Source organism: Pelobates fuscus, chromosome 11 (assembly GCF_036172605.1).
Source record: "Pelobates fuscus isolate aPelFus1 chromosome 11, aPelFus1.pri, whole genome shotgun sequence".
Taxonomy (NCBI): domain Eukaryota; kingdom Metazoa; phylum Chordata; class Amphibia; order Anura; family Pelobatidae; genus Pelobates; species Pelobates fuscus.
In genome coordinates this window covers 134,689,501-134,716,020 of record NC_086327.1, presented here as the reverse complement: position 1 = coordinate 134,716,020, position 26,520 = coordinate 134,689,501, and the positions used below count along the sequence as shown (strand labels likewise).

General features: G+C 42.4%; 1 protein-coding gene across 4 annotated transcripts in view; it reads right to left on the bottom strand.

Moving 5' to 3' along the window:
* Nucleotides 1-26,520, bottom strand: part of APLP2 (amyloid beta precursor like protein 2) — a 72,327-nt gene that overhangs the window by 11,248 nt on the left and 34,559 nt on the right. For 2 of the 4 annotated variants that reach the window (XM_063436155.1, XM_063436156.1), the window contains exons 2-7: nt 11,419-11,592; nt 11,084-11,213; nt 8,029-8,141; nt 6,910-7,091; nt 5,972-6,186; nt 1,574-1,741 (exon numbers count right to left, since the gene is read on the bottom strand). In XM_063436155.1, the coding sequence (XP_063292225.1) occupies nt 1,574-1,741; nt 5,972-6,186; nt 6,910-7,091; nt 8,029-8,141; nt 11,084-11,213; nt 11,419-11,592 (982 nt within the window). The remainder of the gene's footprint in view (nt 1-1,573; nt 1,742-5,971; nt 6,187-6,909; nt 7,092-8,028; nt 8,142-11,083; nt 11,214-11,418; nt 11,593-26,520) is intronic. The other 2 variants (XM_063436157.1, XM_063436158.1) reach the window with 1 other exon arrangement.

Here is a 26,520-nt window from a genome sequence, read left to right as displayed (position 1 = left end):
AAACAAGCAAGGACGCTTTACAGAATTCAGGTAAAGATTCTGGCAAAACCAAGCAACGACGCAGAGATAAAACGAGAGGAGGACAAACTCTGCAGGAAACTGGGAAAGACGCAATGTACAGGAGTTAACTCTTTCATCCACAAAAGCTGGGGAAATAAACATCCGAACTCCCCAAGTACTTTTTTTGTCTATGCAGTTTCTGATTTTGGAGGATCCCAGCTCTCTGGAAGGATAAATGACATCTCCAATTAGTGCAACTCCTACTGGTGGAGACCAATAACAGCCTCGCAATATGAGGGTCAGTAATGTAAGATTTTTTTGTTTTTTAACCCAGAACATGTCAGTCTAATTCAGAATAGCACAGATAGCCAAGATTTTATATATTTTGATATATAAAACATTCAAGTGAACTCTGAAGTGGCACAGACAAGGCTTTTTATGCAAATGAGCTTATCCTGTGATTCTCCCGTACAGTAATATTTTCGGTGAGCATGATGATTGCTAGCATAGACGTCAAACTCACAAAGATTAGTGAAGTACTGACAATTTCATAGGAAAATGTTTTAATTTGCATGAAAGACGGTGGGGATAACAATCATTACTCTGCTCTACTGTATCTATAAAGCCAGACATAAAAACTATAGTCTGCATTAATTTGCTCAAAGTGGACTTGTCAGGCCTGAGCAGACATTAATTTAAATAGTGTTAAAGGTCATCTATATATCATACTAACCACAAATCGAGCCATGTACAGAGACAAGTTTAACATTCTAGTATTCTGACCTAGAGAACATTACCGCAATACCACTGGTAAGCAAGACTGCAATCCAGTGTGTATTGAGTGGCCATCTGAACATGCATTTTGCTCACAAAGCACTTGGTTAAATCCCGCAACTCTACCTGCGCACCAGTCACCAAGGATGCAGAGATTTAAAGCGGCAGCATTGGGGTGAGCAGCCATTGTAGTTCAGAGTGTGAAGGGAGTCTGGAAGGAGCAATCTACACATTTGTTGGTGATTTTTCGAACACTGTGTACATATTACATGGACTACCTACACAGTGTCACACACCGTTCCTTAGCACACTAATACTTACATATGTATTACTTATCACTTTGTGCAAAGCTGTGGAACATGTTGGTGAATTAGGACAAAAATTGTTGCACCTATCTACACGTAGAACTAATACGCAGACTATTTATAATTTTTATTATAAGTTTGTTTTTCTCCTTTGTGAAATTAGACCATTTGAGTTTAAGCGCCTGGTCCAACGCAGATATAAAATATATACATTGAAGCGCAGTTGTAATTGGAAGTGGACAGTCATGCACGTTGACCAAGTTCAGCATGATTTTGTTAGAACAGTAAGGAAACGGGGGAGTCCCTGTCACCTTAGAGATGTCATTTATCCATCAAGCACTATAGTGCTATGCTATATGTTAACAAGCAGCTGTGGAATGAAAAGAGTTACGCACATAGAACGCAAGGACGCGCCAGAATCAAAATGGCAGATCAAAGCTTGCAGATCTCATTGGGCGGCAGAGAGGACGCAAACTGGAAGAGTCCAAACTTACTCATTATTCTACACACAGCCATGCAATAGTCCTCAGACTCAAAATTGTTCCTGTTTCCGCCGCAGCCGCCATATATAAACCGGACACATTTTTTCTGTCGGATGTCATAGTACCATCGCGGCATCATGGCCCGGCAAGGACCCGTCATGGCCTCTTGGGAGCAGACAGCTGTGAGAAGATGGGTTAACTGTTAAATGGCAACATTCATCACAAGTTCCAAATGAGGTTTGTGAAAAAAAAAAAAAAATCTGAGAAATCAGCGACTGTTCCATTGCTGGAATCAGGCGAAGGAAGGGTTTCTTCACAGAGACTAATTAATATGCATTACAGGAACTAGACATTAGGGTGCAGCACAAGTAGTTAGTATGTTGATAGATCAATGCAGTATTATGTTGATTAGCTTTAAAATCATTTCAAAGAACTGAAAATTTAAATAAGGCAATCGCCTGTTGGCATAGAGAATGTCTGAAGAAACATTGTATTTTCTAAACTGATCATGTGCACGTTCTTCTCTTAGCACTGCATATCAGGCTGCTGTCAGTGTTCTCCTCTAAGCACTGCATATCTGGCTGCTGTCAGTGTTCTCCTCTAAGCAGTGCATATCAGGCTGCTGTCAGTGTTCTCCTCTGAGCACTGCATATCGGGCTGCTGTCAGTGTTCTCCTCTAAGCAGTGCATATCAGGCTGCTGTCAGTGTTCTCCTCTAAGCACTGCATATCTGGCTGCTGTCAGTGCTCTCCTCTAAGCACTGCATATCTGGCTGCTGTCAGTGCTCTCCTCTAAGCACTGCATATCAGGCTGATGTCAGTGCTCTCCTCTAAGCACTGCATATCAGGCTGATGTCAGTGCTCTCCTCTAAGCACTGCATATCAGGCTGATGTCAGTGCTCTCCTCTAAGCACTGCATATCAGGCTGATGTCAGTGTTCTCCTCTAAGCACTGCATATCAGGCTGCTGTCAGTGTTCTCCTCCAAGCACTGCATATCAGGCTGCTGTCAGTGTTCTCCTCTAAGCACTGCATATCAGACTGCTGTCAGTGTTCTCCTCTAAGCCAGTGTTTCTCCCCCCAAGGATTCGAGTTCTCCCAGCTGCTCTGTCTGTGGGAATTATCTGCAGTCCCTGGCAATGTCTCATGAAATTGACAAATCTAGCCGGAGAGATTCAGCGAGCGCTACAAGAATTGATTTTTGTCCTGTGCCGCCTCCTCTCCATTAAATATTCCCAGGCATTTGTAGCTGTCAGACTAAAAGCATTCAGGTAAAAGCTCTCCACAGAAACACCCTAACAGGTTTTCTATCTTTCTGGCTAATTGTTTTATTTTCCTGGGACGGAGCCTGCAGCAGTGAGCACGGACAGCCATATTAACGAAACACCAAGAATCCATAGGGAGTTTACAATGAACGTGTCTTCCATCTCCCAGCGTTAGCGTCCAGCCCGATAGGCGATCAGGTCATTTACATAACGGACCAAGCAATTATTTCACAAGGGAGACTAGTTACTTTTAAAATCTTGAAAAAATAAATAAATAAAATGTTTAAATTCTTTCCCCATTCTCTACACTACGGTTTTGTAATTTTTTTATTTTTTTTAAATGAATAAAAACTCATTAACTGGTTAAATGTTGCATTATGTTCCTAGCTAAGCATGTTCAGCATTTTAGTTAAGCCGAACACATACTGTAGCTACGAAATCCTACAAATATCCTGATGCCATTTGTAAATAAAAATAAAATTATATCAAATGGCCTCTTGATAAATGCCCTATGGGCTGAAGTGTTTACACATGGACTGACTGCCCAGCTAAGGAAGCCCAGGAGAATTTGGCAAAATGCGTCCTGGGGACAGATAAGACTTGTGGACTTGTGGATATAGTGTGTTTATTATATATAGCTAGTACGTTTTAAATTATTGCTTTTATTCTATGTTGGGATAGACCCTTTAATAAAATAGTGCTCTTGTACACACTTTTGGCATCTGGTTACACATTGTGCTGTTACTGAGCTTATTCCCCATGATCATTCTCCTTATATTGGATATACAATATTGCACTATATACTTACTTTCTTTGAGCCTATATTTAGGACAAAGGAAAGGATCACACCTAAAGAAAGGGAAGGTTGCCTAAACGGACCTACTTGCTGTTCATCCTTGAGCTAGGCTTTTAGCTCAAAAGAATGAGTGGTTCCATATACTCTTTGTACTGTTTTTTTTTTTGTTTTTTTTTAACTATTGGACTTTTTAATCTGTTTAGGCATTTCATCAGATATACCATAACCACTGCACTATACAGTTCCTATAAAGCGCTACACCACATTGGCTATTTGTATTTTTGAGGTTTCATCTATAATTAAAGGGGGATCTATTTCAGTCACTTAATTGTAACCATCTTTAAAATATTAAAGAAATGCCTTAAAGTATATCAGATAGTGGTTGGAAAGCAAAAAACCAAACCCAACCAAAAAAGGAATTCTGCAGGATTCAAATTAGCATCACACCGCAGATTCTCTCAGAGTACCAGTCTAGACCCTCTTCCAGGATTCTGTTATTCCCGCAGACAGACTGCCGTCATTCCGTTTGTAAATCCTTACCAAGGACACTGGCACCCAGTTTGGTGGCTCACACTACGATTGGAAATGGGAACTTTTGGGATGAAAATTTTTTTGAGTGTTGTAGTGACCAATGACTTTTAGCAGACTGGATCAATTTTAAGATTTGTAAACCTGATGAGTCAAATGTACAGCACAGGAAAAAAAAAAAAATTTCACCAGTTTCCATGTGTAAGACTGATTAAAGGGACACTATAGGCAACAGACCACTTTAGCGCATTGCCCCAGGTCCTTTAAGCAGGTAATTTAAGCAGTTTTTTTTTTTTTTTTTTTATTGAAATCCTCCTGTAGTCTACCAGAGTTTGTTTTTCTGGCACTATATTGGTGTTAAAACAGGGCTTAATCTCTGTGTGTTTATATATTACATAATATACAATTATGATTATTTTAATTCTGGATGAGGTCTGTCATAGAGAAACATTAGAAGGATTCGAAGGGAAAGATGTAAAATTGTGAGGCTGACTGAGAATGAAGAAAAAGAACCCCATACTAGGAAAACAAAGCAAATAATTCAGAACCCAAAACACACAATTGGAAGGTCTAAACTGTTAAATCATTTCCTGGGGGAAGGGGATGCATTCTGCTATTTTGCTTTAAATGTAGAAAACCTGTTATTAAGTCACCACAATTTGCCATTTAGTAAAACCCCTCCAAATACTCGTTAAACCATATCTTGCAGTGTAAAACCACCACTGTCCCCCAGCCCCATTATGTATCTTCCTTTAGCAGCTGTGGGCACGGGTCCCTGATTGTGAGCGGATGGGAGCAATTGCTGCCTCTTGAGTTTATCTCCACTGAGCTAACCAAACCAGGAAGTAACAGGACCTGTTTTCTGATTGAAAAGCCAGGGGGGTGTAACCAGTATACTTTATAAAATTGTCTATTTCTAATGTAATCTGCACCATTTCCAAAACAAAAATAAATACACTCTTCATACACAAAGCTTTTCAACAAGCTAAATTGCTTTAAGGGTCTGGAATGTCCCTTTAAACTGTACCAGATTTAATTAACAGAACCTCAGAATTCTCCATTATATATTAAAAATTAAATTAATAATTAAGCCTTGCAGGCCCTCAGCATTAGTGCAGAAATACAAAGCTTGTGATCGTTTTTTGAAGTTTGGGTCAGTATTAATAGGGTCAAACTCTCTCTGACAAAGACACTGAAGGATAAACTAATCTGCTTTTGAAAGACTGATCTGATTTCTAATCACATTTTGAGATCTTTAACAAGAAATTCAAACCGGATTAGAGACCGACTGTTTGCTCATCAAAAGCAGACGCAAACCACCAAAATAGGCTAGAACACCGATCTATACAGTCTGCATATGGCGTACAGCGCCACCCAAAATCTACAAGACATGGGAATTTTATCCACATGTAGATTTAGGAATTTACAAATATTGGAGGTACCACTTACAAGCAATTCATGCACGGGAACAAATAAAATAAAAATAAAAAAAACACAAACATACACACTCACATGATTCAGTGAATGTGATCTGCTTAAAACAGTAACATCATACAGGGAGTGCATTTAAAATTTTAGGCCAAGTTCGAAGACATTTTGGCCCAAGATGTGAAATTTACAATTCAGACTTTGTGTAAGAATTCGGAGAGCCTTAAATTCAGTCGTTCTAACCCGGGGCTAGCCTGTCCAAAAACTGTGAAACACTAAACACAATGAAAAACAAATAGAGGAGGGTGGGGGTGATAATTTTAAAGAAAGGGGTCTAAAAATTGAGGAGTGTAAAAATGTCATTGAGTGATGACTAGTTAAGCCCACCCAATAATACCTTTGACGTCTGTGATTACGTCTTTCCCGGAGACTGTTCTCTCATTTGTGGCCTCTGTTGCAGTTTCTTCATTGTAATCTTCATCCTTATAATTATCATAGTAATAATCACGGTCTTCAACTACTTCATCTTCATCTTCCACCTCCTCGACCTCATCTTCATCCTCTTCCACAGCAGCCGTGAAGTCCTCTATGTCCGCCTCGGTGGGAAATTCACTGGGAGCAGGAACACATGGGAGAGATGTCAGTATGCAAAGAGCAACGGCAAGAGATTTAGCGAGGGAAACAGGACACAAAGGATATTGCAGCAAACGCTATATATACAAAGCTTATAGGAGAAGGACTAAACCAATAAAATACATTTAGCTTATCTCATACACTGACGTAAACAAAGATAGACTTGCAAAACGTTATGCTAAAAGCAAAGTTGAAAAGAGGGGGAAGCATATCAGACAAGGATAAAGGGAGACTGGGGGGTTTATTCACAAAAACAACAGTCAAGTGAAAACAGATTTCGGTGACTTTGGGCCAAAACATTGTTTTCAGTAAAAACACGAACGTGGCCATTCGGTTACCTGGGCGGATTTATGTGGAAACTAGACTTCCAACATTAAGAGGCATACAGTTTGAAATCCACAGGAAATTAAAAGGGGCAGCTTTCTAACACCATGACCCCTACAGTAAGATCACTACACAGTAGTTATAGTACTTTGAGAGTGTCCCTTTAATGGCAGCAGGACCTTCACCTACTTAAGGGATTCAGGACTACTCCTGCAATATTGATCTGATCTTCCTCTCTTTCTTGCATGGTTTCAGGTGATTTATCTGCTCTTCTGGAAGAGTGAGGCAGATCGAGCTTTACACAGATTTTCAGCATTAATAATTAAACACTATGAAGTGGCTCCCAAGAAATCAGACAGAGCAGTGGAACGGACTGACCTCTTGTAAGTGTCATAATCCTCTTCATCATCTTCGTCTTCCTCCTCTTCCTCTTTAGAGAGAGCTTCGTCGAGGATCTTGGCCTGAGGGCAGCACACGTACTCTGTGCCACGGAACTGGTCGACGGCACATGGCAGCAGCATGCCATAGCTGTGTAAGACCATGACTTCGGTCATACAGGCCTGGGAGAGAACAGGATTCGGTCAGGTAACGGATTGTGAAATAAAAAGCTGCTACACTAAGAGAACACTTCAACATTTCCATCTCTTGACATCATCATGATAGCAATCAGATTAATATATTTACATTATCACTAGAATTATATTCGAGATTTTAGTAAAAAAAAAATATAAAAATTAAAAAGGCATGAATTCTAACCAACTCCCTTTTAAAATGCTTTATTCACACCAACTCCAAGGGAACCCAAATTGTACGTAGAGGACAACAAGCTGAATCATTATTTTAGTTTATAGATAAGGTTTTCAGAAACAGAAACTAATTCCAAACAAACGTAATGTTTGTGAATGATATTTCTAATGCAGGCTGTCAGGCAGTGTTAATTTTGGCAGCAAATTTCAGTTTAGTTTTAGTCATAGTCTTTTGTCGTATTTTAGTCATCGGAATTGTTTTAGTCGACTAAATCCCCAAAACATGTTAGTCGACAAGACTAAAATCTAATGGGTTTAGTTAGAGCGTCTGTCTCTTTTGCCCCTTCCCCAGACCCTCTGCATCTCTTTGTGCGTCTCTCCCAAGCCCAGGTCTGTCTCTTTTGCCCCTTCCACAGACCCTCTGCATCTCTTTGTGTGTCTCTCCCAAGCCCAGGTCTGTCTTTTTTGCCCCTTCCACAGCCCCTCTGTGCAATGTTAATTTTAGAGGCAAATCTTAATTTTGTGTTAGTCATAGTCTTTTGAGTAAAATGCCGTTTTAGTTTTATAATTTAGTAATCTGAATTGTTTTAGTCTAGTTTTAGTCAACTAAAATTAGTCGACAAAATGAACACTGCTGTCAGGAAATGGTGGGGTATGTAGTTAATAAGATTGCCATTGCTCTGATTCAATCTATTTAGCGAGTCTGACAGGAAAGGTGCATAACCTGACTGGGCAAAGCGGGTCTCATTACCTCCTTGGCGATATTATGCCAGTGCTGATGGCTCTCACACAGGTCCATCTTCTCCTTGTGGAAGAATTTGCATCTCTCCGGAACCAGCAGAACGTCGCTGACAAACTCGCCCACTGAAAAGCACAATGTTCTTCAAATGGTTAAACGGTATGACACGCAGACACAAACTGAACACAAACAAAGCACCCAAGAAAGTGTGCCACGTACTGCCCCGGCACACACTGAAATTAAAGCTTAAACCTTGAGAACATCTCTTGCTTATATTCCTCCACGATAACTGCGCAGACTGGACAGGAAATGATTAGTTTGTGCATTTAGCAGGGATTTTCTTATAAAAACCTCTGCATTCCCAATATGTAAAGCAAATCATGGCTACAACAAGTTTGTTGCTTCCCCCGACCAAACATTTTTTTTTTTTATTATTATTTTTTTTTTTTTTTAATTGTATGAGCAGGGAAGATCTCCTTTGGGTTGCTTTTAAAAAAAAAAGTCTAATCCAATATTTTTTTTTTTCTTTTTTAAACTGCAAAGAGACATTGAACCTTCAATAGATTTTGATTTTCTAAGAAGAATAAACCCTCTGCTATTAACACAGTCTGCTGGTGAAATACATGAGAGGTGTAAATTACATTTAAATTAACTGCCTTAACCCCACCATTAACGTTCAGATACCAGAGTCCTACCTGGGTCAATGACTCATTAACAGTCAGTACCCTCTTTGACCCGAATGCTGATTTGGAACCAACTACATGATTTGCGAAGTGTCTGTCAGGACCCCAGGTCAATTTATAATAACCGGTTGTACACAATTCCTGGGAGCATAGATAATCCCAGCCAGCATTCACGATAGCAGGTCAGTAAGGGCAGCTATTATTCATGGCGACACTGATAATGCCAGGCGTGATCAATGTCCACAGTAATTTAAGACAATGCCTTTCATACGCAATGGTCTACATTTAAGGCTTTTTAGTTTGCTGAAATCTACAACTCAAATTCCAAATTTGTACAAAGGATTCATTTTACATTCTCTAAAAGTAGTACTATCACTTTGAGGTCTTTGTACCAATACCCCTCCCCTCTGTCCGCGTACATTGTAGCACCCAGGGGTAGATAAACGTTGCTAAACTTCTCGTTCCTCTGCATCCTCAACAGGGAATGGCAGGATGTGGTGGCGGAACCTCTGCCCATTTACACATTTTATCCGATAGGAGACAAACTTAGTTCCTCCATCGAAATTTGTAATGACTATGTTTAGCACTGAAACACCCATGAGATTCTGGGAGTGGTAGTCCCAGAAGGTATTTGCCAAGAGAAGGAGAGTTGTTCTAGGATTATAGAATTAAGCAGTACACAGTCACAAAATCTTTTATTTTAAGTCTTAAATACAACAGCATGTGCAATCTGTAAAATAAATGTGAAGCTCTCAATGACTGGTTTCTATGGTAACGGATATCAATACGAAAGTGAACGATGCAGATATTTATAAGAAGTGGCTAATATGACAGTTCTATAATGATTCAGTGAATAAGGGGCTTTGATTCATCACAGTATAAAAACTATGGCTGGCGTCACATTTGGAAGGCCATGTACACACCCAGAAACATGACAGATGTATTGTGCTATTTAATTCACTCCAACACATTGAACCTGTGCGAGATGTCACACAGATAGCCCTGCAAATAATTCCATTAGAGAGCTAGCTGTCGAGACTCAGGGAGAGGACTCAGGATGTATGAGGCCAGTCTACCACAGTCACTTGGCAGCACTCAAGCCTCAAAAGGGTTAAATGCCAAAATAATATACTGACCATAATGAGGAAAGGATACCATTAGCATTTTAAGACACTAAAAATAAATGGAGGATTATACTGGTTAAATGTTTTATCTCCTTTCCTAACCGGGTCTAAACGGTTGTTATTCTGTGACGATTGGTAATAAGAGCTTCAAGCAAAGCGTTAAAGGGACACTATAGTGTTGTAGTGGTTCCGGAACATAAAACCAATAATAAAAATAGTGTTTACGTTGCTCCCTAATGCCAGCTGCAGTTACTGGACTCCCTTTGTTTGGTCCAAGGTTCTGCGTCTCCACGCTCTGAGAGCCGTCTATGAGAGCTCCAATTAGAAATGGACTCAATGTCTCTCCGTAACGTGATGCTGACTGACACCGCACACTAATCTCCCAATGCTTCCCTATAGAGACTATATTGTCTGAGATCATCATGATCGATTATCTCAGCCAAGGAGGTGGGGTGTCCGGAGAGAACTGCCCGCCACGATAGGAAATAGGAGAGCAGGACACTATAGCTTTAAGAATACATGTTCATATCCCTAACACTATAGAGTTCTTTTACTACATTAGAAATATCCAGATGTATCGATACAGAATGGCTGACCCGAAACTGTATATATTCTGGGAAGGAGACAGGACATTCACACATTGGGATTACACCAGTCCCCAGCTGTACACTGACAATTCAGCCACCAGTGTGCTAGGATTGTACAAAACTCACCGGTAATGCGTTTTACAATTATCCAGCGGTTACGGGTAAATTGCCCCTGTCACAACATAACCAGGAATATTCTCTACAACGATTCATTACAGAGCTCTGCTGACATCTCAGAGTCTAGACACACTTTGTTTCACGTTCACTTAATTAAACCCATTACTTTATACAAGAAACCGTGTCCTTGTGGACAGCCACTAATGCAGACATCGGTATCTGCAGGAAAATATTCACAATACACTGGCTGGCTCTCGCCACACGTAACCTCCAAATACTACACACTGCGAGACCCCCCCCCCCCCCCCCCACTAATGAGGCAGGGAGGGGATACAGGGGAGACTGGAAGATCAGGGACTTCAAACACACAAGCAGTAATAGCGTCACAAATTACAATTAATTATGACAATCTTCAAGGACAGAGTGACTGAGATCAGCACAGCCACAGAGACATGGAAAATGGCGATTCAGAGTGTGGAAAACATTAACTAAAGCAAACCGTAAACTGCAGTCAGTCATTCTCAGTCTTGCTGAGCAGCTTGAAAGATGGACATACCCAGACACTTGAATGGTACCACGATGTGTGAATGGCCCTTGCATTGCTTTTTCCCCTTCTTGCACCAGTTATCGATGCTCACAGGCTGATTGGCTTCCACCACGTTGCTGATCTGCAGTTCTGGGTAGACCTACCGTAAATAGGAAAACAGGTTAGAATAGAGTATGTGAGAATTTGCCAGTGTTAACATAATCTCATCACCGCACTCATGTCAGGAAAATGCCAAAGCTTTCTATTATTACATGTTTATCTTTGAGTTTTATTTAAACCGGTTATTTATATACAAATGCATTAAGTTGTTCACCATCAGTGGAGTTAGCACGTCGGCCGCTCACCTCTTGGCAATACTGCAAGACCTCTTCGTTGCTTCCAAAACAGCTTTTGCTTCCAGACGGATCAGGCTCCCATTTTCCAGTCTGTATATTTACATGCATGTTCAATTTGCCACAAAACATGGCTACTTGTGGCTCTGCCACCGCAAATCCAATACCGGCATTGGCCGCAAGTGCCTGAAAAATAAAAACATACGAGTCAAAATTCAGAAAGCTCATCCAATAACAGACTGTGCAAGAAATAAACAAAGGAAAGGATTGATGACATGGCTTGTAAAATGAACGTCAATAATCAAATAGAAATAGGATTATCCAACATTCAGAATGTAAAGCTGGATTTTACTGGTTAATTCAAGCAGACAAATCAAATAATAGAAAGATCCGAGTTTATCCCACTGAACAGCAAAATGATGAAGTCAAAGATAAAATAAGAGTGGAGAGCCATCAGTCAAGGAGAACCGAGCTACAATCAGGACCCAGCGTGTTTTCCTGGACTCATCCTTTTTACCAGCTGATGGGCAATTCATGAGATGTTGTTTCATCGGTGGGGAGGCCGCCTCGCTGCTTGCGAGTGACCAACACAGAGGTCTACGGGGACACATTAAAAAAAACCAAAAAAAAAAACCCCTAAAACTATGGGATACTTTGTCAACTAGCTCCAGCAATGTGAGCGAAGATACTTCCTACAGCTGCTGCTAGCAAGGGGTGTTAGCGGACACTGATGGCAGGAAAACCTGAACTTTGTCCATAAGGCAAAGCCGCCCCTTTTTTGTCTCATTCGATATTTTTATTTTGGTGACATTACCACGTAATCATTATGGCCATTTCTGGAGTTGCTTTAGTAAATACAATTAAGGAGAAATGGCAAACTTCATTCAGTTGTATAGTTAACATCACGGACGGCTTGTGACCTAAACCCTAATCGTGTTACTGTATGTGGACATTCCAGCTTACAAAGCAGGTGATTAATCACGTGGGAACTGAACAGTCGTCTAATCCCAGGTTATAAACACCCAAGTGTTATCTGGCTATCAGGAATAGAACATTCAAGAATGCGCAAGTTAAATCTGCACTGCAGGCAAAGCCTCCTCGGTCCTTTACAAGGAAACAGTCTGTGCTTTCTGTAGTACCATTCACAAACACACAGGGGTTGTTCATTAAACAGCAAATTGGAACATAGCATTGCCAAATTGTGGCTAATTAAGCCAGGTGATTACTGTAAACAAGTTGGGAGATTATTTTTTTTAATGCAATTATTTTAGCATATATTATGCAATTCAGTTCACATTCGTATTTAAATAATGAAACCCATGTGTAACCTGCAAAGCAGTCTCCATAAAATGAACATTTCCTTAAGAATAGTGATCACTTGTAAATAAATACAGAGCAAAGCAAGCCCCCCCCCCCCCCCCCCGGGCTGTTCTTTACAGAGGGGGCGCTCGGTGCAAACACAATAGCAGGATCCAGGGATATTTGTTGATTTTGCTGGTTGGCTCGAATGAGTCCAAAACACAGTGATCCGTGCAGCTAACCAGGCACCTATGATTACATGGAGACAGAGGAATGAAGTGCTCATTGGAAAGGGTCCCTGGCACGCAGTCCGTCCCCATCGGCCCTCCTTACACAAACAATGAAATGCTGGCGTTCTGCAGAAACCCTTTGTATAAAGCAAACACAACACAGAGCATTGCAGTGTCAATGCATCGCATGCAGACACTTCACCCTTTTGCTGTGATTAACAAAGTTCACAGAGCGAAAATAGGCAAATATTTAACAAGCAGGACTTGAAGAAACTCAAACACAGAGGAGGAAATTGGCCCCTAAAAGATTAAGCATGGGGGCAAATGGCACTAGCAACATCCTGGCAATGAAAGGATCAAAATCGTTATTTGAAAGGGCCTGACCGAAGTGGCACTGATGGTGTGCCAGGAGGAAGAGAATGGTGCAGAGGGAGATTTCCATTTTATATGAAAACAAAACAATGCTGGTCCATACCAAGGTTAGAACGGAAGACATGAGATCCGATGAACTACGGCTTCCTTTTATATTAGTATGGACGAGTTTACCCACCCAGTTATCAAGACATTATGTCAAAGGTGTGCCAAGCTACCAACACAAATGCCAACCTGCCCCTCCAATACACCCACCTGTAAAAATCCCACCACTGCCCCTCCATCCAATACACCCACCTGTAAGAATCCCACCACTGCCCCTCCATCCAATACACCCACCTGTAAGAATCCCACCACTGCCCCTCCATCCAATACACCCACCTGTAAGAATCCCACCACTGCCCCTCCATCCAATACACCCACCTGTAAGAATCCCACCACTGCCCCTCCATCCAATACACCCACCTGTAAGAATCCCACCACTGCCCCTCCATCCAATACACCCACCTGTAAGAATCCCACCACTGCCCCTCCATCCAATACACCCACCTGTAAGAATCCCACCACTGCCCCTCCAATACACCTACCTGTAAGAATCCCACCACTGCCCCTCCAATACACCCACCTGTAAGAATCCCACCACTGCCCCTCCAATACACCCACCTGTAAGAATCCCACCACTGCCCCTCCAATACACCCACCTGTAAGAATCCCACCACTGCCCCTCCAATACACCCACCTGTAAGAATCCCACCACTGCCCCTCCAATACACCCACCTGTAAGAATCCCACCACTGCCCCTCCAATACACCCACCTGTAAGAATCCCACCACTGCCCCTCCAATACACCCACCTGTAAGAATCCCACCACTGCCCCTCCAATACACCCACCTGTAAGAATCCCACCACTGCCCCTCCAATACACCCACCTGTAAGAATCCCACCACTGCCCCTCCAATACACCCACCTGTAAGAATCCCACCACTGCCCCTCCAATACACCCACCTGTAAGAATCCCACCACTGCCCCTCCAATACACCCACCGGTAAGATTCCCAACACTGCCCCTCCAACGCTCCCACCGGTAAGATTCCCAACACTGCCCCTCCAACGCTCCCACCTGTAAGATTCCCAACACTGTCCCTCCAACGCTCCCACCTGTAAGATTCCCAACACTGCCCCTCCAACACTCCCACCTATAAGAGTACCAACACTAACCCTCCAATACACCCACCTGTAAGAGTACCAACACTGCCCCTCCAATACACCCACCTGTAAGATTCCCAACACTGCCCCTCCAACACTCCCACCTGTAAGATTCCCAACACTGCCCCATCAACGCTCCCACCTATAAGAGTACCAACACTACCCCTCCAACGCTCCCACCGGTAAGATTCCCAACACAGCCCCTCCAATACGCCCACCTATAAGAGTACCAACACGGCCGCGCCTATTTGCCCACCTGCAAGAATACGAACAGTGCCCCGCCAATACCCTTCCACCTGTGAGTACCAACACTGCCCCCACTACCTCCAACTGTAAGAGATAATGCTGCCCCCAATTATTTTCACACTGAGTAGCTGGAAATATTGAAACAAAACGGTACCCAAAAATAAATACATTGAAAAAAAGGATTGTCAACCTAGCAGCATATGAAAGATCTACCACTAGGTGTCAGCATATACGCAGGCTGTATAACGAGGAGAGCCTGTTTAGTGCTTTGTTCAGTCACGTTGTATAATCAGACGGAAGGGTCGGGCCACATACCTTGCCTGGGGCAGCACGGGCGTGGAAACTTTCACCTACACAAAAGACACGTGGCAGAGTACTGGTAAAACATGCTGTCCAAGGCTGCCAATAAAAACAAGCCTGTTCAGGTACAACACCAGGTGACAAGCCAAGTTTTCATTTAACACTTTCATGGTTAGGCAAATCCTACAGTCCCAAAGATTAACAGTCGCCATCTCCAGCGTAGAAATGTCCTCAGGGAGGAAAATATATCTTGAATCTACACGAAATAGACAGTCACCATGTTACACATTTACCATGCTTGAATGACGTATTAAAGCAACTCGTCAACAAAAATAACTTTACTTACTCTGTTTCTCTGTAGCTTCCCGTGTCTGAATACGTTTAATCCATTTAAACTGAGCGCTTGTTTTCACAAAAAATACATAAAGAAAAGTTATGACTAGTACGTCCTCGTGTAAAGCAGAGGTCGAGAAAATGTGTCATTGGACGGAGCTTAAAGCAAGGTTCTGTAAACATGCCGATTAGATCTACCCATAATCCATCAATAGAACCATTGTACAGCGCTACTGAATCTGATGGAGCTATATAAATAAAACAATAATAATAATAGTTATAAGAACCAATTCCCCAAAAAAGGAAAATGACAGACATTACAGACCGAGGAGAACAAAACGGACGCCCCCAAATATGAGATTTGGCTCAAGAAGAAAAGATAATTTATAATAAAAGCAAGTGGCAAGGGAGGGAGTATTATTAAAATATAAGGAAAACAGGGCCACTTTAACCCCTTTAGTGCCAATAACAAGCATGTCACCATGGGAATAAGGGCGGCGACACACTTCAAAAACTCACATATCCAAGGCACACCTGCTTCGCCAGCTTCTAAATGCCACATGGATCTGAACGCTTTCTAGAAAGTCAGATATCCACATTTCTGTCCAGACGGTCTAGTTTTATTAATTGTTAGATGGGATTCCCAATTTTAATGCTGATCTGTCACAGCCAGAACCCAATGTATTCGTGGCCCACTTTGCTTTGCGTGCATGCACAGGAAGTGACCTCACAGCCCTGCTGGGACTCCCAGAGACACGCTGTGCATGCACAGGAAGTGACCTCACAGCCCTGCTGGGACTCCCAGAGACACGCTGTGCATGCACAGGAAGTGACCTCACAGCCCTGCTGGGACTCCCAGAGACACGCTGTGCGTGCACAGGAAGTGACCTCACAGCCCTGCTGGGACTCCCAGAGACACGCTGTGCATGCACAGGAAGTGACCTCACAGCCCTGCTGGGACTCCCAGAGACACGCTGTGCATGCACAGGAAGTGACCTCTCATCCCTGCTGGGACTCCCAGAGACACGCTGTGCATGCACAGGAAGTGACCTCACATCCCTGCTGGGACTCCCAGAGACACGCTGTGCATGCACAGGAAGTGACCTCACATCCCTGCTGGGACTCCCAGAGACACGCTGTGCATGCACAGGAAGTGACCTCACAGCCCTGCTGGGACTCCCAGAGACACGCTGTGCATGCACAGGAAGTGACCTCACAGCCCTGCTGGGACTCCCAGAGACACGCTGTGCATGCACAGGAAGTGACCTCACAGCCCTGCTGGGACTCCCAGAGACACGCTGTGCATGCACAGGAAGTGACCTCACAGCCCTGCTGGGACTCCCAGAGACACGCTGTGCGTGCACAGGAAGTGACCTCACAGCCCTGCTGGGACTCCCAGAGACACGCTGTGCATGCACAGGAAGTGACCTCACAGCCCTGCTGGGACTCCCAGAGACACGCTGTGCATGCACAGGAAGTGACCTCTCATCCCTGCTGGGACTCCCAGAGACACGCTGTGCATGCACAGGAAGTGACCTCTCATCCCTGCTGGGACTCCCAGAGACACGCTGTGCATGCACAGGAAGTGACCTCACATCCCTGCTGGGACTCCCAGAGACACGCTGTGCGTGCACAGGAAGTGACCTCTCATCCCTGCTGGGACTCCCAGAGACACGCTGTGCATGCACAGGAAGTGACCTCACAGCCCTGCTGGGACTCCCAGAGACATGCTGTGCGTGCACAGGAAGTGACCTCACAGCCCTGCTGGGACTCCCAGAGACACGCTGTGCGTGCACAGGAAGTGACCTCACAGCCCTCCCAGACTGCTCTTACCCTTTAAATGACTATTGTAAAGCAGATAAGTGAAGGAATGATCATAAAACTTCTTCAGAGGCTCCAAAATGAAGTTTATTAATCTGCCATAAAGCATTATGCCAGAATGGCCATTATATGCGAACCATCGTGTGCGCAGGGTGAGCGGTGTGAACTGCTTGGCATTCAGATACAGTCCGACTTATTGCCCTTTCTGTATACACATCATTAAAATAACCTTGATACGGAGCAGCGATATGTGGATCAATAATACGGGCTGTGAAGTCATTTTCCATCAGTAACTCACGGCGCTTAGCTGCAGCAGATTCTTATCGTCAAGAAAATTAAAAAAAAACGAAGAAAATAAAAAAAAAATTTACTACAGGAGAAACAAAAACTTAATTACAATTCCCAGAAATCCCTGCGCTACATTTCTTTGCAGGGAAAGATATTGGTGAATAACTTTGTGGTCTGATGTGCAGCTCACTGAAGAAGCTATAAAGTCTGGTAAGCACAGAAACTTGATTTTCTTAGGCTCTGGGCAGCGCTACAGTGGCAATCTAGCCAGCTGTCACCAGTGACGGCTGCATCTATGGAGGATCCCTCGGTCTACTCCAGGAACAAGATGGTCACGCCCACGAGGGAAAGGTTCTGGTAAAAGACCCCACACATTGACAGTGCCACCTAATTTACAGCCAGTAATGGGCAAGGTCCTCCTCGCTTCAATTTCACCTGCTGTCTGTCGTCAAGTCTTCTCAATCGTGGTCCAATCAAAATGCTTATCACAGAAGCATTCGATTTTGTTTCACTGGCTCAAAGAGGATGCACTCGCTCTGGACCAATGAGGGGTGGACAGAGGGAAAGCTTTTATTACAATAAAAAAAATAAAGTCAATTTTGAAAACGGAGCGAGGGGAGATACACGTTTACTTTCGCAGGTCTTGCTGCCTGCAAGGGAGATGCTCATCATATCTGTCGCAGTGTGCGCGGACGATGTCATTTTTGCACAGAATTTATATTGGGTAATGTGAGACTTGTTTCTGGCCGCCCAATTTACATATCTGAGGAGTGGAACTAGCCCCAGCACAAAAGTGCAGCTTGCTCTGCATATGTAGCATTTAACCCCTTAAGGACCAAACTTCTGGAATAAAAGGGAATCATGACGTGTCACACACGTCATGTGTCCTTAAGGGGTTAAAGCAGAAACTCTGTACAGATTCCGAACACTATGACCACTTCTAAAAACAGAAGTAATCGTCATGGTGGTTGGCGAGGCCTTTTAAGTTTGGTTTTAGATTTTTGAATATATTTTTAAGTGTCATAATGGAAAACAAAAAATGGTTTGACGGCAGAGAATGGGATATATGCAAAAACAGCATCTGTGGAAATTACCCAGAAAATTAAATTAAAAAATAAAATTAAAAATCCATTTACTAGGCTCGGGGCCTTATTAGGCCAATGGATGAATTTCAGTCATAACACAATACACAACCTGCACGAACACCAGGACCAAATATACATTCACTGCCAATAAAACAGGAATCCTTCTACATAAATCACAATCAAAGCAAAACATTCCCAGATTGTAATTTCAAACATACAGAAAACAAAACACCTTTCTAAAAGAACACAGAAAAACAAAAAACACAAATCTTGGTCTGAGACAGGGATTTGAAAAGAAAGAAAGAAAGAAAGAAAGAAAAGAAAGAAAGAAAGAAAGAAAGAAAAAAAATTCAGACAATCAGCGGCTGAAATAGATTTTTCATGGTTTATCAATGCACACTTTGTAGTTTCAGCCGCCGACTAACAATAACGTCTGAAAAAACTTCCTCCCGCCCTGGAATAAACTATCACATGGACTTGTTCCCCCGAGCCTGCCGTGTAAAATGATTCTCAATGGTGAATGTGGGCAAAACCCTTTAAAAACTGGTTAAAGGTGTTACGCTGCAGACTTCGAACTGGGGCAAAAACATCTGACTGAATGCTTGCCAGAGATAAAGGACAGCTAGCTACCAGCATGCAAACAGACGCAGCCTCTCAGCGATTTCTGTGCAAAATGGATAAAAAAAAATTAAATAAACTTTGTTAAAATGGTAACTCCAAGCAGCATGACCAGTTCAGGGATCAAGTGGTCATGGTGCCTGTAGTAGGCACGCGCAGCATTGTGCTGTGAACGGCTGCAAATACAGATATTAACCCATTGGCTGAAAGAGGATTAACTAGATCTCCGGCAGCGTTATGGAGTGCCATGGGCTGGCTAATATCAATTCTGTGCCATTTTTGCCGCATAGTATGCCATTCATTGGCCGAGAGCAGTCACCTGATTAATGGCGACTGGATCTTTGCCAGGGAGCCCAGTGGGGACACAGGAAGAGGGTGAACCATTGCTAAAGGATTTAACCATTACGGGAAACTGGGTCACAGTACTCCCAGCCTCAACCACTACGGTGTGCTTTAGGGATTTTGATTGTTTGAGTAATCCTTTAAAAAGCAAAGGGCTTTGTCAAAAAGTACCCAATGTTTACTCAAAATAGTAATTCATGCATATTAAAAATCTGATCAGTAAATTTGATTAATCACTTAAACATTAACACAAATCAGGTCTCAAACCAAGACACTAAAAGGCTTGCATATGGTACTTTAGTCTTGGTAATTGTTTGCCCAAAATAGCTGCAATGGTACAGTCCCTAAGCGAGCTATGTATTCAGAATAGCTAGTCTGTGCTTCTTACTTAATTCTTACTCTTCGTAATGAACCTTGGGAGATTATCAAGAATTCAGAATAACTTTTAGGCCAGACTGGTCTTATCAGCTTTGAATGCCCATTGCCCTCTGGTGTCAATATCCGGGTCTGCTCAAATCCACCAAGCGATGATGAGCTCTGTTTCTCCTGGATTCGCTGATCAATCCCATTTTAAAATTACCTTATCTAATTTCTCCATTGAACACACAAAAAAAAAATAAAAACACAACAAACCTTCTACAGGAGCACATTAAGTGTACATTATAGCGGAGAAAGCCAGGACCGGAAAGCATTTAAGCTTCAATTAGAACGAGATATTAAATCAGAGGAAACTTTGCATCAAAAGGGAAGTAATGTTCATCATTCTACTGAAATACAAACCGAGAAAGTGGAAAAAGGGAACAAGAGAACATCTCTAAAATAAATAACCATGACATTCCCAATATGAACCTTTACAAACAAGCTAAACATTACAAACAAGCTAAACGTTACAAACAAGCTAAACGTTACAAACAAGCTAAACGTTACAAACAAGCTAAACGTTACAAACAAGCTAAACGTTACAAACAAGCTAAACGTTACAAACAAGCTAAACGTTACAAACAAGCTAAACGTTACAAACAAGCTAAACGTTACAAACAAGCTAAACGTTACAAACAAGCTAAACGTTACAAACAAGCTAAACGTTACAAACAAGCTAAACGTTACAAACAAGCTAAACGTTACAAACAAGCTAAACGTTACAAACAAGCTAAACGTTACAAACAAGCTAAACGTTACAAACAAGCTAAACGTTACAAACAAGCTAAACGTTACAAACAAGCTAAACATTACAAACATATGCTTGTTCGACATTTTGGACTAAAGGGTCTCTTGAATAAGGGGAGAGAAACTCCCAGGACTTTATATCAGGATGATCAATCTGTAGATCAGTGATTACTATACACAGCACTCGGGAGATTTGAGAAAGAACACCCCATGAGTCTTGCAATGGTAGCAATGGCTAAACGCGGCACCCAACACGACGCTGCCAAAGCCAACTTTGATGTCCTAGATCAGAGGTGCCAAAAAGGTAGATCCCCAGATGTTTTAAACCTACAGCTTCCACGATGCTTTGTCTATCATTCTAAAAGCATGCAAAGCACTATGGGAGTTGTAGTTCTACAACATCTGCGAATATGTTTTGGGAACCCCTGTCCTCGAAGTTACCAATATGCAACAAAATGAGACTATCGCAGGCTTTTTCCTTTATTGAATGGTCTTATGGGTTAACTAGGCTCTTAATTAGTAGAAAACTATAAGAAAGTGCCTTGAGGAGAGCTACAAACCATTCACGATGGCTCAAAACCAGCCTGATTCTACAACTCATCAGCAAAACATGTCAAGTATTTGTTAAACCCACTGGATGCACTAGTCTAATTAACGTGGAATGCGCTCAAGTATTGGACCCATAGGACCTTCTAGAGCAGGGATTTGAAGTCTTGGCTACTGTCTGTGGTAGCCAATTCTCAGTACCAGTCACAGAGGAAGGGCCACCACTAGACAGCATTCCTCTAGTCCATTTTCATGTCAATCCTCAAGGTAAACAAAATGTTCGTGATTTGAGCTGTCCCTAGTTCAGTTCTTATTGAGATACTAACAAAACCAGGATTGTTGATGTTCTTTGCAACCTGGGTTAGGAACAACTAATCTCAGGTCTCCAGTCTCAATCTCTCGACCCCAATTCCTGACCGATAAATACTCCCTACCAACAGCAATCCATTCAGGATGAATAATCTCAATCACAAACTGGTCCATACAGACCGTGCCAGCCTGGAATGGCTGGTATTTACTATGAGAACCTTAACATCCAGTTAGGATTACTTCAACTAAGCACCTAAACCACTACAACTGACCACATTCAGTTCCGAGATGGCTGATGACACCCTATGACACTTCCGGAGGTGGAGTTACACCTTCAGTTACAAATCTGTTAAACTCTGTGCAGTATCGCATTGCTAAACACTACACATACAGACTCCAGATACCATGACCACTTCAAATCACTGAAGTGATCATGGTGCCTGAAAAATCCCTTTAATGCCATATGTGAAGAGCAACGCAAATTAGAGTGGGTACTCTAAGGACCAAATCATTACTCACCAGTGATCCTTAATGTGTTAATGCAGCGCTTCACATGACTTGACAGACATGACTCACATGAGCATTGGGGTACTATGCGTGTGCAAGTGTGACTAATAGTTTATAATCTTCACCAGCACAGATGGGAGCAAATCATGCGAACAGAATATACACCTACATATAAATTCACTTTTTTGTTTTAAACACTTAAGCCAAGTGATAATATATTAATAGCGAATGTACGTTTTTTGTTTTTGTGGCTAAACCTTTAAAACCGTACATACTGTGGCCGAGGTTCTAGAATAAGTCTGTTCTACTCTGCATTATTAGGCCGTGATACATCTCCATTTAGTATGTATGCAACATACAGTTCTGGGCTGTTATAGAAATGAGGGGCAACGAGACGCAGAAGGAGGGGTGTGGTTGCGGCCAGGATACACCCAAATTGATTTGCTGAGGCTGGTGTAAAAAGAACACGAATCTTCATGGCTCACAGGAAAATTTCATTAGCAAAATGACTGTTCAATTTCCCAACTCAGGGGAGCTCAACGCATGGTGCAAATCCTAATCGCTTTTGCAATAGAGAGTAAAAACAAAATACATTTTAAAAAGAAACAAATTACACACAATGGGATAGACTAAAAACATAGTAATTCCATTTTCTTCACACTACCCATAGCTTCCTCAAATACACATTCATTCTAATGGCTCAAGTATTAGAAAAGAAGAGGCCAACTAATTAAAGGAGCACTATGGTCACCAGAACAACTACAGCTTAATCATTCATCAGTATAATCATTCACTTCAGGCTATTTTCATGTAAACACTGCCTATTTTCAATGCTTTCCTTAGGTGGAGCGCTAATGCACACACGCAGCATTGCCGCGCATTAGGTCTCCCCGGCCGATATGGGGGGGGGGGGGGGGGGGGAGATCAGCCTCGCCCACCGGCCGAAGCAACCAGAGGGAGGAGCGGCGGAGGAAGAAGCAGCGACGTGGGACATAGTCGCTGCCTCAGGTAAGTTACTGATGGTGTTTTCATGCCTTCAGCAACCGGGGATTGGGGGGTGGGTGGGTGGGAGAGAGGAACTGCAGTGCCAGGAAAACGGATTGTTTTCCTGGTACTGGAGTTTCCCTTAAATGGAACACAGCCATACAGTGGCTACTATCTGCGTACGGACGGCCCTGTTCACAGTTTCCATAAGAGGTGTAATATTGAGTTCTCCATGGCTCTACCCTTTAGGAAGATGGGATGTAAACACATGAACAGTGCGCAACAATACAGGGGACAACATACACCATAGCAAAGTGAACCTTTAACCCCTTAAGGACACATGACATGTGTGACATGTCATGATTCCCTTTTATTCCAGAAGTTTGGTCCTTAAGGGGTTAAAGCACGTCACTAAACACAGATGCTCCATACATAAGTCAAGTGCGGAATTAAAATACAAGACAAGTCACCTGTGTACGGGAGACAACTAACCAGACTTCTATTATGGTTTCCAAGAGAAGGTTCAAAACAAATATATCCATTGTAGGAAGCATGGCGAACAACTGCAAGATTTGTATAAATGTATTCGGCTATATGGGATGAACATCATAACAAAGGGTCTGTAAAACCATTGTCCATTTTGAACTTCACTACTTTTGTGGCTATCATTTCTCCGATTAGTATGTATAAAGAAAGGGATTTTTTTTTTAAAGCGGTTTAAAAATAAAATATGAAAAGTGCATAAAATTACATGCAGAAATTGCGAGGTAAATCATGAAAACAGACCACTCGGCAAGTCAGTAGGTGGAAGGGTTTTTGTTAAAAAAAACGCAACACCTACAACTTCTGCAAACACAGCGAGGATGCTGGTAAAACAAAACCACACTTCTGTCTGAATTTTTTGTCTGTCTGGGTAGCTTTGCAATGTTAGCTGTGGATTCTCTGTCATTTAACCATTCTGAAAACCCAAAGGTGTCCCCAAAGAACCGCTATGAAGGTTACGGTTGAGACCCGTTTCTTTAGCTTAGAGTCTTTATTAGTGTGAGGTTAAGTGTTACCGGTAGATGGGAGACCAACCAGTATCACTTTTTATTGGTTAAAGAAACCTTTTCTAATCCCAATAATGAGAATTTCTAGTGTAATACATTCTGAAATCTCGATAGAATTTCTTTATACCAAATATTTTCACATTAAAATTAAAACAAAATAAACAAAAAACACATTTGCACAAATATAATTTTCACCCATTAATAAGAAAAGGAGTTTAAGCCATTTTCTAGTGATTACGGCACCACTGATCATTCTTTCTCCAGGGGAAAAAAAAAAAAATATAGAAAAGGGAAATAAAATGGAGATTGCACATAGGCTAGAAATATTCTCTCCATAAAACAAACTGTGCAGTAAAGGCAGGGAGCTGGCAAACCGGGCTGAATGCACCTTGAGTGTGGGTTATTGAACGCTGCTCTGCAATTTGCATAACGCTTGAAGCTAATAAGCATGCAGAGCGTTCGGTGAGCAGCAATCCGCCAAGGGCACGACCAAGGACTTTGAAGTGTGAGGCTGCTTTGGGCCGTGAGAGAGAGAAAAGATTTAGGGCGAGATTCGTTCTTCCTTCTTTGAAGGTGAGGAAGCACAGTCTGGCGTGATCCCAAATGGGCTTCCTGTGATCAAAAAGAAAGCAATCATGGCGTTGGAGGGGAGGGGGGGTTATAAATGGAGAGATCTGAATGGAGTGCACACATTTTTTTTTTTTTTTTTTTAAATACATTTCCCTTAAGGTATTGGGGGGGGGAGGGGGGGGGGAGAGGGGGAGATAATGGTGACAGATATTTTTAGTGATCTGTGATTCACGTCCCTTTGAGGAATTTGATAAGGTGGGAATTTCAATAAGCAACACTTTTATAAGTTGTGCATGACAGTGAAAGTGACAGCAATCATATTACCCTATAATTGGCAAGTCCCGCCCAGCACGCCTAACCCTCGCCATTATCAGAAAGTAAAGGGACCGGATGCTCTACACCAGTGAATTTGCTCTGTAAGCACTGCAGGCACTGTGGACCACATTTCCCATCAGGCAAATTCAACCACAATGGAGTGTGGGTCATGAATAATACAACCATCAGCTGCTGTATGTCCCAGCATTCTTTACATTGGTCTAGTGCTCATCCAGAATGGCGAGGGCGGGAGAGGAATTCACAGTTTCAGGTCAAATCGATCCTTATTTGGAGGGAAAGAAATGATCTGAGCAGGTGTGATGTTATAGAGTGGTGAAAACCTTGGTCAGCAGACTGAGCTGAGAGATTTACTCATCCGCAGGAGACATGGTATAGGACATAACGAACACACACACACGTAAACCGAGACCACGACAGCTACTTTAATTAAACTAACCCTAAAACAGAACCTGTCTCGCCAGCAACTAGCTGATTAGGCAAAAGCAATCCGTAACTATGCTGCACAGCTGCATACACACCGCAAAATGGAATGTATGCTGCGCCCTGTATGATGTCAGACAGCCGATCCATGGTCAATGAAATCGCATTATTTTCAAACATCAAGATTCTCTTCGCGGTTGCATCAGCAACAAACAGAAATCAGGTCTAAAATCAAAATGCATTTTTAGTAAATATATACAACAATAATGATAGGAGGGACCAATTCATATAAAGTCAACAACCACTCGTACCTTTATATCTAGCCCTGTATAGACTAGCAGCACTGCACACTACCAGAGCCGTTTTAGAAAAAAAATACAAGATTTAAAGGATCACTATAGGGTTAAAGCGATCCATCTAGCCCCCCTGGGCCCCTCATGCTTCCATAAATATAGCAACATCTTACTGTATTCAAGTCTGAAGCTGTAACTCTGCATGCTGTTAGACTCAGAAAAACAAGCGGTCTGCTGATATCATTACAAGTGGTGGCCTAATCCAATCACAATGCTTCCCCATAGGATTGGCTGAGACTGGCAAGGAGGCAGATCAGGGTCAGAGCCAGCGTGATTCAAACACAGGCCTGGCCAATCAGCATCTCCTCATAGAGATACATTGAATCAATGAATCTCTATGAAGAAAGTTCAGTGTCTGCATGCAGAGGGAGGAGATACTGAATGTTTGGATGCATTTTAGGCAGCCGTGACCCAGGAAGGATCTCTAACAGCCATCTGAGGAGTGGCCAGTGAAGTTATCACTGGGCTGTTATGTAAACACTGCATTTTCTCTGAAAAGACAGTGTTTACAGCAAAAAGCCTGAAGGTAAAGATTCTACTCACCAGAACAAATTCAATAAGCTGTTATTTGTTCTGGTGACTATAGTGTCCCTTTAAATGACAACGTCGCCCAAACTTTGTTGGTTTTGATCATTTTTTTTCTGTTTATTGTGCAAGTAACGCTTCGAAGAGCACCGTGTGAGACGCCAGGTGTGCTTTATACAGAGCCGGGAGGCAGCCATTGAGAGTCTAAA